Source organism: Diorhabda carinulata, chromosome 9, assembly GCF_026250575.1.
Source record: "Diorhabda carinulata isolate Delta chromosome 9, icDioCari1.1, whole genome shotgun sequence".
Classification (NCBI taxonomy): Eukaryota; Metazoa; Arthropoda; class Insecta; order Coleoptera; family Chrysomelidae; genus Diorhabda; species Diorhabda carinulata.
The window spans coordinates 51,081-63,818 of NC_079468.1; the positions used below are offsets into that span (position 1 = coordinate 51,081).

The following is a 12,738-nucleotide window of genomic DNA, read 5'->3' on the forward strand; positions in this document are numbered from 1 at the left end:
TTATATTTCAAAAGATCCCTAAAGATTTCGAAAACATTGTCTTGTAACTTTAATTGGATGTTTGTTAAAACTTTCTGAATGTTAAAAAAGTTATTCAAAAATAAATTCAATCTATTTTTCTTCAATAATTAATATCTGTAACTATATTAATCTCAATAAAATATTCCTAGAATTCCCAAAAGTACAAAAACCAACAACAACTGATCAAAGTTCTGCTCACTCAATAAATAACAAAAAAAAAATCATTTCAATCAAAATTTGATGCAATAATTCGGATCGAAAATTTTAGAAAAATTTGAATAAAAAGTTTTAATAACTGATTTTAGTATTTCCTTAATACGAGGTACATCCACAATGTAAGTTCCTTTTCTAACCTATATTTCGAATAGTCATAGGGGAGAAACCCAATCATCTTTTTTTGACAACCCCTATACGCCTCTGCTATGAGTCGGTTGTTATGTGAGACACTCTATATAATATAAGACAGGCCGCTTTTCTCCATTTGATCCTGTCATATGCCTCTTCCTCCCAAACTTTCTTATACCTTTCTTTACCTTTTCTATCCCCATTTCTTAATTGTTCTTTCTTTTTTCTCTTTACCCCTTTCTCGATATCTTTTTCAGTACTTTAAAATTATCCATTCGTGTGATATGATTAAAGGTAATCTTACACAAAACATTCATTTTAAATTAAACTTTCAAAATTATACGAGATTTGACCATTAAATAAAATTATAAAAATAAAAAAATTTCTTATTCCCAAAAAAAAATTAACTTTAGTAACGTGATTTGTATTTGTTCTAAAAGGATTATTGAGTTTTGGATGGTTGTTTAAGTGATGTTTTCCCCTTGAAAAGAAAATAAGAACCTCCAACTTCAGGAGGCTCGTTGGAAAAGGATAAAGATACAAAACTAATATTTTTACAACATCCCAGAGGTGCTGCTCTATTGGATCCAAATCAAGGCTGTACTCTAACAAATATATGTTGATTTAATTCGAGTGAAATCCATAACAGTCCATTACAAGTAAGCAATGCACAAAGATGTAACTCCCATAAATTGCACAAATGGCATCTTCCATTTCGAAATTTTGTTTTCAGTTTGATACTAAATGAATCAGAAAATCTAATCCATACTCACATTCCACCATGCTTTATCTCCTGATAATTTAATAGTTGATCAAACTGTTGGAATAATTTTCGACTTATTAACACACTTATTTTCATTTATGTAAAACTACTAATAAGATGCTACAGTTTTGGAACTTTTATTCTATATTAAAATGATATTCCAACTAACATAAATGTCACTTGGTTTGGTGTATTCATTTTTAATACTTTATTTTCTCATTAAAAGAAACATCAGGATATTGAATAGTAATGAAATTGACCCTTTCCATCCTTATCTTTGATAACACTTTCATACAGGAACACTGGCTGCTTTTATATTGGAGACAATAATGTGCTCTTCAAATCTGAAATTGATAAAGGCCAAAAATTTAAACAGGCGGATATATGATCAACTTTTAAGAGTTCAAAAACATTCATGACAGCAGTTGAAATATAATAAAACTGATAACTTGCATGAGAAATTTATTGATAAAAAAAAGCAAATCTAGAATACATCTTTGCTTTAAGCAGTTCTGTTTTCATTTGTACCAAATACATGGAGATTTATTATTCTATCATAAAACGATTGCCAAATATATGAATATACAAAAAGAATTTTTCAAAGTTCAATGCAACATCGAATAAATTAGAAAAGCAATATATTGATGAAATTTGAGACATTCAGATACATATTCACCTTTTTTTTCAATTTAAGAGTTGTCAGCTCAAGTTTCATATTTGTTTTCAAATGTATTACAATTCAAGATGAATCCAGCCGAGACTTCTCAGACTTCATATTCATCGATGGTAACATTGAAGTGTCTTCCATAACTTAATCAATAACTTTAATTTGCCTGAAACAGTTGCTTTAGGTCCTTTAGATGTGCTGTTCCAGAATAAACTTTAACCTGCAGAATGATCATTATCCTAATTTGAATTTAATTAAATAATTTATTTAATACCTGGTAAATTTAATGTTTTACTTGCAACTGTCCTCATCAACGTTTTTTATTATACATTCTATCAAATAATAATGACAAATTTTTAGACACGTTTTGAGTGCAAATCCTCAAATTTCCCATATAAAATATATCAGTCTGATTTTAAGCATTTCTTTTCCTTCCCGTTAAAATATCATGAAAATATAATTAAATTATGTTTACATAGATATAAAAAATATAATTTACATGTACTACTACGAATTTAGTGTTAATGATGAATAATACAAGAATTAAAATTATAGTTATAAGTCATAAATAGAACAGAGTTATTGTTATAGCCCAATAACAAACCCTAATTCCTAAAATGAACCTAACCTTAATATAATCTTATTTCATTTATATTATATTTCAATCAATTTCATTTATATTTAGTTTATCATTCCATTGAGTTTAATATTTGACAGATGAACATCTAACCAATATTTTATTTAAATAAAAAAGAAGACTATATATTCGATCGAAAAAGAAGAATTTAATATTGAAGAAAAAATAAGAATTGCTTAGTTAAAAAAGTTAACCTCTCTCTGTTTATATTTTCTCTTGTGTAAACTCAAAATAATTACATATTTTGTGATGGATTATACTGTAGGAAGTATAGCTGATTCAATAACACTGATGATAAAATTAAAGTCAAGAGAATTTCAGTCAAACTAAACGAATAGAAACAAGGTAAGGGTAGAAAGTTGGATATCAACAACAAGTAAACGAGGGAGGAAACATCTGAAAAATCTGAAAAAAAACATGCTTATTAACTAGTAAAAATAATATAAATTAACACGATAATGAAGTGAGTAGCTCGGAATCTATTTTGAAAACAAAAGAGGAAGAAAAAACGCAAAGAAAAAAATGGTATGAGTGATAATCAACAACGAGAGAATGTAGATAATATTTCATCAATAATTTCTAATAAAATGAAAAATAAAAAAAAAGTATCTACTGATGGATGGCAGCACAGTTGATGGTGAAAAAGAACAATTAAATAAGGATAAGGATAATACAGAACGAAGTCCAAAAAAATTAAGGTAAAGAAAACAAAATTATCAGCTAGCAGCCATTTAAATAGATCGGTTAACGGTGAAGAAAAACAAGTAAATAGAAAAGATAGTTTAGAACGTAGTCTGAAAATAAAGAAGGCAAAGAAAGACAAATTATTAACAAACAAAATTTCATTTTTTACAGATTTGTCAAACAAGAAGATGCTCAAAATGCGGCAAAATGGTGATGTTTTCAAAGAAAAGCATTTGTGTGATTAGTGCAAGGCAATATTTGTTAGAAATTTGAATTTCTGTAAGTATAATCAATGTCATACATATTTTTGAATATTCCTTTGAGATCTAGGGAGCTGAAGAAAAGCAGTTATGGAAATTATTTGAACCTTGTGGTTTGATAGAATCAGCTGTTAGAATTGTCAGAGACCCTGGTACCAGTATGGAAAAAGGATTTAGATATGTCAATTTCAAAGATGCCTATGCTGTACAATCAGATTTCCAAATGGAAAATGTGAAACTTGGTGATCGGGAATTGAGAATAAAAAGCGAGTTGTATAACTGATTGCGTATATGTAGGCGCTACAAAAACACGTTCAGTAAAAATCAAACAATAAAATTGAATTTCCACGAAAACCATTGTTCAAGTTCGAAAACTGATGTGATTTTCGGAATCTCCATGAGAAAATGCATGATACCAAGTGTTTTTTGGATACTTACTTTTTTCTGATGTGATTAGATAGTTTTTTTTTTAAATATCAAATTTGTATATAATATAGTCTCATTGCTCAAATTCGAAAACTGATGTGATTTTCGGAATCTCCATGGGAAAATACATGATACCACGCGTTTTTTATACTTTCCTTTTTCTGATGTGATTAAATAGTTGTTTTTAAAAATATTAAATTTGAATTTGATTAATTTAGTCTCACTCTTAAGGAGAGGCAATGTATCATACAGAATATTCAGAATATTGGTTGAATAACAGGAAAAAGACTATTAATAGTTTCCAGCGTCGCTCTGTAGACAGCGACAAAATCGTAAAATCATAGGTTCCATTGAATGTAATGTTTCTAGAAAATAGTTAATTTTATATTTCGGCACCAATAAAAGTATAATAAAGCTGCAATCCCTCAAAATAAGAAAAAGGAAGTCCATCATAAAATATTAAATTCTTTTAACTAAATACCGACATGGATAGAACTTACCCGTATACTAAAAATAGTTTTAGGTATTTTTGCAAACTCTGAAATTGTATTATATTTTTGAATATGAAAATTTTACATATAGTGTAGCTCCATACAAAATAATTGAAGTTATATAATTATCACTTTAATAATAAAATTAGAAAACGCCAAGTATCACCAATCAATAGTTTAAAGTATCCATGTTCATTAAATTTAATGATAATCTACGTATGAGTAGCAAAAAATTTGAATTTCTTTTTAGGACACTAGATACATATATAATTTCATTAGTGATTACAGGTAGGTACATGAAAATGTTTATTAAGTAAAGAAAGAACGTAGAATTTATACAGTGTTAAATTTAATTCAAGTTTTGAAAATTTCTGTTTCATTTTCTATAAATAAAGCCTTTATCAAGTGCTGAATTTTGGATACATTTAGAATAGGAATTACAAAAGAAAACATCTAGAAGAGGTATATCAGTTTGCTTAAATAAACAAAAAAGGGTGGTTGGTTTTCGAAGACATCTAATAATTTCAGTATCATTCTTGGAACAAATAAAAAGTAGGTAGTAGAGGGTTATTTTTCAATAACACATTTATATTCTTGATATAACAAATGTAGCAAAAAAAAGTAAATTCTTTGAAGGATAAAGAAAGGGTCTGAAAGGTTCCACAATTTATCAAAATATTACATTTGGACCATAAAATAAACATAAGATTTTAAAAATAGAATAACAATCCCTCGAAAGATATTGAAATATCAACCCTTGAAACTATCTTCTACCTACCTACGAATTATTGTACCCCGAGAAGCTCATACAAGAAATTAAATAATTGAAAAGTGAATGTTTAAATACCAATCAGTCACTTGAAAAATATTTTCAATTTTCTTGACAACTTCATTGGTTTATTTTTTTTTTTGAGAAAAAAATATATTGAAGCATTTAAGTTTCATGAACAAATTGCGCACTGAATTTAAACAGCAAATTATTTTCTATTTCCTATATCTACCAATTATCGAACAAGATGAACGAATACCAGAAAAAAATATATTTGACACGTTGACATAGAAAGTCTTGTATGAAAGAGAAAACTCAAATATTAGTTTAGTAACAACAACAATATGTGAAAGGTTATTTCAGTTTCAGCTGAGTTTATATTAGTTTATTAACAAGAATTAAAATCATTATACCTGTTTCATAATAAGCAAATTCTACAATTTCTATATATTGAAGTCAAGTGAAAAATAAATACTCGTAATTATGATATACATTTTTATTTGATAGTTGTATAAAGTACATCCGATTCGCTTAAATACCAAAGGACACATTATGATCCTTATCACATAACATATGACTAGATGGTAACCAGAATTATTGTCAACGTATAGAATTTTATGTCAATTTAATAAGAAGTCAGTACAAAAAAAATATCCACACATCAGGTACTTTTGAATAAGTACCAAAGAAATTAGTATAAATCTCATTTTAAATTACCTACATCTATTCGTAATACCCTTTATATAAAAATACAAATATCTTGTTGAAATACATGGGAGAGTCGTTATTTTTGAAGTATTAGACAAATGAACATTACTTAATTAACTTTCTTTATTGTTTTTAAAAAAGAAAAATTTGTAACTTAAAATATTCATTTCTTTTTATTAATAAACGACCCTACGCCAAGCATTAACCAAACTTATTGTTTTTCTTTTGGACTTTTCAGTCTATAGCACCAAATCACAAGATATTAAAAAATTAAATAGTGAGATCCTCCCAATCCTCTTTTTCGCGTGGAGATAACACAATTTGTAAATGGGATACTCTTGACAATTGATCGTATATTCTAGGCGCCAATGGGTTGTTTGTGAGATCTATTGATTCTAATGAAGGAGCTTCTTTCAAACAATCTACGTCCAAATCTACAACAAAGAAAATTATTTTACACCTATTATATGTATATTTAAGGTAACTTCAGAAATAAACGTGAAATGAAAATATGAACATTTTGTCTATTATGAAATAAAACAAAATGTTTTAATTAAAAAGAAAATTTAAACTTTTACTTACCAACTATACTATTGTTACTAGCATTAATGTGCCTTAACTTTGGTATTTTAAAGATACAGCTGGGCAGTTCTATAAAAGTATTATAAGAAATGTCTATTCTCTCCAATTCTCCTAACCCGACGCATTCATCAGGTAATTTTGAAACTTGATTGTGCGACAAATTAAGATCTGTGATAAGATTGAACTTTGTTGCAAATTTGGGTGGTATTTTAGTGATAACATTATCGCTGAGATCACAGGATTTCAACTCAGTATGCCTCATTAAATGGTAAACTGCATCTGGTACTTGCATTAACTGACAATCAGATAAATCTGAAACAAAAAACTTTATGAATAATACGAATTTTGTTAATGCTATTAAAAGTTTACGTCCTTCCTAACAAAGGTACCTGACGAATCAACAATTAGATATTCTTTTCATTCTATCTTAGATTGGGGCTAATACTATTGCGGTGCTCTACCGTTGCTTGTCTTTTTAACTCCAAAGAAATTAGTAATTTTTCTTTAACCATTATAATTGAAAAATTCTGTGGCTGATGGACTTGCTTCCAAGCTATTTTCTTTCACATACAAACTTTTTTTATCATAATTTCGTTGTGATAATTGAACTAACCTAACCTTAGATATATGTTAAATCATGATATAAAGACTACAAGGTGTGCTATAGCGCACCAGCTGAGAAGCAGCCAATGAGAATTCGCTCCCAAAACGACGCGCCAATTTGAATCATTTGAATTGAATACATGATGTAAAAACTACAAGGTGTGTTATTGCGCACCAACTGAGAAGCAGCCAATGAGAATTCGCTCCTAAAGAGATGCGCAGGACGAGTCGAAAATGAGCCCTCGGGAAGAACACACCTTGTAGTCTTTACATCATGCGTTAAATGAAAAATTGGTTTGCGATGAGGAAGTTAAAATTAACTCGGATAGCAATTGCAAAAACAGTATTAACAAAGTTTAATAAGTTCCTAATCCGCCGAGATGTTCCTCTAAGCCTTAGATTGAGAGTGATAAAATGTTATATAAGGCCAATCCTTCTGTATTTTGTGAAGACGTGGTCTCTGAAAGTGAGATCCTTAAATAGAATAGAAGCAATGGAAATGTGGCTGTTGTCCAGACTTCTACGGACCACATAGCACATGACGAATGAAGAAGAGAACTGATTGCGGTAATCAAACAACGAAAAGTATCTTATTTAGTACACATCCTGCGAGTACCGAGATATTTAACTCTCAAGCTCATATTGAAGGAAAAAATCGACCGACAACATATTCCTGCCTTCTGATAATAGATTAGAAGTTTTGGACAATAGAAAATGTATGGTGATTTAAGATGAAGAAATTGAACTGAAATATTGAAATTAGAATACTAAAACGATCTTATTACCTCTTGTAAACATAAAGACTAGGAAACAGAATTTATTGTTGCCTACCTATTATCCTATCAACCATATGGAGGTAACTTTCTCATCATTTTAATTAGTTACATCAGATTAAAATACAAAAGTACCTATTATATTAGTTTTGTTGAGCAAGATCGACGTTTTGCGTAATCAGAATAGAAAATTAATTCTAGAAGAAATTTGTTATTTATAGTTCTATTTGCAAATTTTCTAATTCGTGCTCTTTTAATTCTTCAAATACGAAAAAATTGTGTTAAAAAGTTTGAGAAATGATGATGAGTAAAAAAGAAGAGGATTAAACCGTAAATAGGGTTCTAAAAAATATATTTTAACTATAAATATAAAATAAAGTTATTTAAATAGCAATAAAAGCTGTTTAATAATAAAGAACGTACCTAAATTTTTATTATTAGTAGCCTCTTCGCATTTATGAATCACTCTTGTTACAGCGGAAGCCATTTTGTTTCGTAAAACAACTATTAATAGTCAACTGAAGGTTGTTACGTAAAAACTTTGATCTATAGAATCGCCACAGTCTACATACGACAGCGACTGCTAAATTTATTCAAACAAGCTGTGTACTATGTCGAGCAGTGGTGAAGCATAACGAAAATAATCAATAATAATAAAAAAACAAAATATTTTCACACGTTCTAATCAGAAATTTTTCTGCGTGTATAATTTTATTCTTAAGTTAGGTTATAATTGTTGAAATCGGAATAAATTATTGTAATATTCAAAACATAACTACTACTACTTCTTAAATACCTATAAGTTAGTTAAGATAACGTGAAAAATAGTTTTTTATCTAAAAAATTAAACGTAATATGCGGTTTTCAACTCAAATAATGGAACGCCGGAATTCTTTTAGTCATAGACAAACGAAGTAATTATCAGATACACAATTAAAAAGGGAACGGAAATTCACAGTAACAAAAAAGAAAGTGTATCTATCTGTTGGAGAAATTGTGAAAATAGATACTTTAACAATAAAAGTATCACGTTAACAGATGTTTTTTTTTTTTTTATTTTTGTTGATCAGCGAATTGGATAACGTCACGCTGCAATTAACAAGGAAGTTTTTCCCTTAATTTTATCGGTTTAATGTTAAAGAAATTATTTGATAATATGTACTTTTAGTTAAATAGATGGATCGATCTTTGTTTATTTAAGTTATTTGCCATAAAGCCAATGAATATCTAGGAACTAACTCTCTGCTATCATATATAAAAATACAAAATTATTTCAACAGATCGACAACAAAAAAAAGAATGTAGTAATTAATATCGATGGTATGGAACAGTTAAAAATTTATTCTGTTAATTTACTGTTGATAGATTTGAGAAAAATGATAATACTGTTAGTGGATTTCGATCTGGATTATTTATATTTTTAGTGAAGAGTTCAATTACTTGTAGATCACGGAAGTGGCTGTCAGAATTTAACTATCTCACCTATAATTAAAAAGTTATTTCTAAACGCGGGTTACTGCGCCGCAATATAACAGCTGGTCGAGCGTTGCCAAATGAAAAAACGTATTTTTAAATATTTTCCTGTAACGGGGTAATTAAATTGAAAATAATTTTTGATTTAAAATTCTTGATAATTTGTATAATTATATTTATTCCAATTTTGTAAACGATATAGAGGTACATTGTTCGAAATTTCAAGGATTCTAGGAGAAGCAATCTTTCAACAACCGACCGAATGTATCATCAATTCAAGGTACCTTCCTGTTTTTACCATAAATAGTTTAGATTTCTCATTTACTTATGAGAGTACTTAATACGGAATCGATTCCTTTTAAGGTTTTTCTAAGGCTAACTAGCTTCAATTATAAGCACACTTACATATCGTTAATTTAATAACATCGATATACTTGATAACAGAAACTAAATAAAAAGAAAGTAATCAAAGATAATAAATTATTTTAGGCCTTTTTTTATCTTAAAAAATGTTATATGCTTGAATATAAATGAAATATTAAGTAGATTTCCTTACAATTCTCATTGAATTTCGCTCAAAATAAATTTCAATGTTCACAGTTCCAACGGTTTCATGAAATATTTTCACATTTATTATATTGCCTCAAAATTATTACCAGCGATTTTTCGTAGTAACTTTTACTAAGATTAAAAATAGTTTTTTGTCTTTTTACAGTCAAGAAAACTTCCATATAATTTCCAATTATAGATTTAATTCAGAAAATACGTAAATGTGTTCAGACTTCTATAAAAATTTTCGGAAAAACCTCGAAATTTCCACATAGAATTTTTGTGAACAAAGCAAATGATGACTAACTCCTCCTCTAGAGATGGTTTTAACAGCCGCCACAAAATTTTTATTATATAAAAAAAAGTCAAGCCATTCAGTTTTTTTTTTACTATATATGATAAACCGAAGTTTTTCTATTCCCGTTGAATCTGCCTATCTTTCCTATGTTATTTATATCTCTACATATCGAAAGATTGGTTTAGAAGACCTTAATAAACCAATTTTTCCAAGATTCCTCAGCTTACACCGCACCTCTACAAGACGAAGTTTTTGTAGGAAAACCTCTACATATCGAAGCCCAGTCGAAAAAATATGAATCGTTTAACCTGAACAGAGCGTTCTGAGAAGCATTGTCTTTCTCAGAACGGCAATTTTTCTCAAGTAAGCCTGTAACTACCCCACTCACATTTGTTTCCAGTTTGTTCCAGTTTCGTCTTATGTCGTACTACGTATGAAGAAAAACTGAAAGTCGTTAAAGCTGTAAATGCCGGGGTGGAAAAAAAACTTATCGATAAGTGACAAAAAGCAACAGAATTCGCTAAAGAACTCGGTAAACCGAATTTACGTGCTAGTAATGGCTGACTTTAGAACTTTAAGAGAAGGAATGAAATTGTTTTCAAAAAAATTATCGGGGAAAGTACAAGTGTAGACGATAATGTGTGTATGCAGTGGTGTGAAAAACTTTTTGAACCAACAAAAGGGACGAAAACTGGACTTTATTATCAGTGCTTACCGGACAAAACCTCAGCATTTGAAGGGGACTTGTTTAGGGACTAGAAATTGGTTTTTGAAACAGCCATGATCATCTAAGATGTCATTTCTACACTGGAGGCATCCAGAATGATCTGCTAGTACTTGGAAGAAAATATCTTGTGTACTTACAAAGTATTCTTCTCTTTTAAGTTAGTTAAAACTATTAAAAAATAGCTACGATATACCGAGGTTCGACTGTATTAATTGTAGGTACATTGTAGATTGTACTAATTCAATTAAGATATTATCAAATTGCTTTGTTTTTATTATAAGACGGTGATAAAATTTAAAATTTTGTGCAAAATAGAGTATATAACAATAAAGATAAATGTTATGAATAATTTTTATCAAAATCATGCGTAATAGAATGTATGTATACGCGCAAAGTTCGTTCTTTGTTCAAATAGAATATTATTAAAACGTGCACGGTTTGAAAATGTATTTAGTACATATATCGAATAATTTCCTGTTATCGAAACCACCTTACTGCAATTTGTTTAAATCGGTATCCACAAAACGAATCGTCCTGTTTGTTACCCCTGTTATCACATAAATAAATTTCACAAAACGCGGATGAATCACTGGATTTTTTTCGTTCACAACACTCACCAAGATTTTCATTTTCTTTAGCATCGTTACAACGTCCGATGACCCGTATTACGGCCCTTCCGGCCAATCTGGTACAAATCATCATCGCTCCCAGCCTGGGATCCGGTTCCCCTTCAGCTTCTTGAGCAATTTCCTGCGGATATTGTGACGGAGGACGCATTTTTTTTCTTTCGATATAAAAAAAAAACTATCACAAACTGATAACCGACGAGCGATTTTATGCACTTTCGGTATCACTTTTGCTGACAATCAATTAGATTCAAATGTTTTGTAATTAGACGCGACGCGGGCTTTTTATATTCTTCCACTGGCTTTGTTTATACTTTCCCCTTTCCCCACTTGCTAGCCGATGCGTCTGAAAATTAAGCGTGATATGCGTCGAGACGCAAAAGAGCAATGTGCCGGTGCGTCGTAACAAGTCCCGTGTTTTTGTTTTGATTCATTCGAATTGTCTATTTTTTGATTTTTTACTTGTTTTTCCAATTTTTTATTTGTAAATAATTAGGTGATAATAATGTCTCAATAATTTTACACATCATTAAATACAGACTACCCCAATTTACTCAAAAAACATCTTTTTGGAGATAATAAACAATTTTTTAATCAACTCAACAATTGATATTAATATTAATGGTAAATTTACGCCTTAATTATACACTGGCGAGCAAAAAAATGAAGTCACCTTAGAATTTTTATGTTCTTTGAAATTTTACGTTTGCAAATAGTATTCGCGAACTGTACATCGTTGCATGTGCTTTTGTAAGATGAATGTGACACTCTATACTAAATAAAAATGCATTTTTTTTCTTGGATTTAATGATTTATTCTGAGAAAGCAAAAAAACTAACATTTCAGGCGAAATTCAACATTTTTTTGTTAGGAAAGATATGGAAGGAACAAAATAAAAAAAAAACTTGACCGCAATAACGTGTATTACCTCCTCTTGCTTGAAGTCGGCGCGGTATACTTTGAATTAAGATGCGGATCACATTCTGGTCAATGTTATCCCATTCCTGCAACAGCAATCTTATCAGCTCGTCCCAGACATGTTCTATGGGATTCATATCTAGGCTGTGGGCTAGCCAGTCACACCGCCTAATTTTTACCTCATCCATTTACTTCCTGACAATTCTGGTTGTATGTGGTCTCGCATTATCTTGCATAAAAATGCAACGTTCCCCCATAGTCATCGGAAGCAATTTGACTACTAATCCTTATCAATATCGACACTAAAATGATTCGCGATTTCTGAAGTGACCTCAATTTTTTGCTCGCCAGTGTATTTTTAATTACTTTTAGATTCAATAAAAAACGATAACAACTATTTAAGTTTATATAGATAACA

The 12,738-nt window shown here is 29.6% G+C and overlaps 1 protein-coding gene and 2 long non-coding RNA genes across 4 annotated transcripts; 1 reads left to right on the forward strand and 2 right to left on the reverse strand.

Moving 5' to 3' along the window:
• Nucleotides 1-1,313: 1,313 nt before the first annotated feature.
• On the reverse strand, nt 1,314-2,511 carry LOC130897896 (uncharacterized). Its single transcript, XR_009059805.1, has 3 exons — nt 2,071-2,511; nt 1,806-2,016; nt 1,314-1,473 (listed from the first exon to the last, which is right to left on the reverse strand). It is a non-coding gene; the product is annotated as an uncharacterized LOC130897896 (long non-coding RNA).
• A 72-nt stretch (nt 2,512-2,583) lies between these two features.
• LOC130897960 (uncharacterized) lies at nt 2,584-6,268 on the forward strand. The gene is made up of 2 exons (XR_009059809.1): nt 2,584-3,131; nt 3,289-6,268. It is a non-coding gene; the product is annotated as an uncharacterized LOC130897960 (long non-coding RNA).
• LOC130897959 (leucine-rich repeat-containing protein 40) lies at nt 5,545-11,828 on the reverse strand. 2 transcript variants are annotated; one of them, XM_057806954.1, is made up of 3 exons: nt 11,394-11,828; nt 6,354-6,665; nt 5,545-6,205 (listed from the first exon to the last, which is right to left on the reverse strand). In XM_057806954.1, exons 1-3 carry the CDS (start codon nt 11,551-11,553, stop codon nt 6,042-6,044), a joined length of 636 nt encoding a protein of 211 aa, XP_057662937.1. In that variant the 5' UTR covers nt 11,554-11,828; the 3' UTR covers nt 5,545-6,041. The 2 variants fall into 2 exon arrangements, with proteins under 2 accessions (XP_057662937.1, XP_057662938.1); XM_057806955.1 differs by lacking the exon at nt 11,394-11,828 and adding an exon at nt 8,153-8,313.
• Nucleotides 11,829-12,738: the final 910 nt, after the last annotated feature.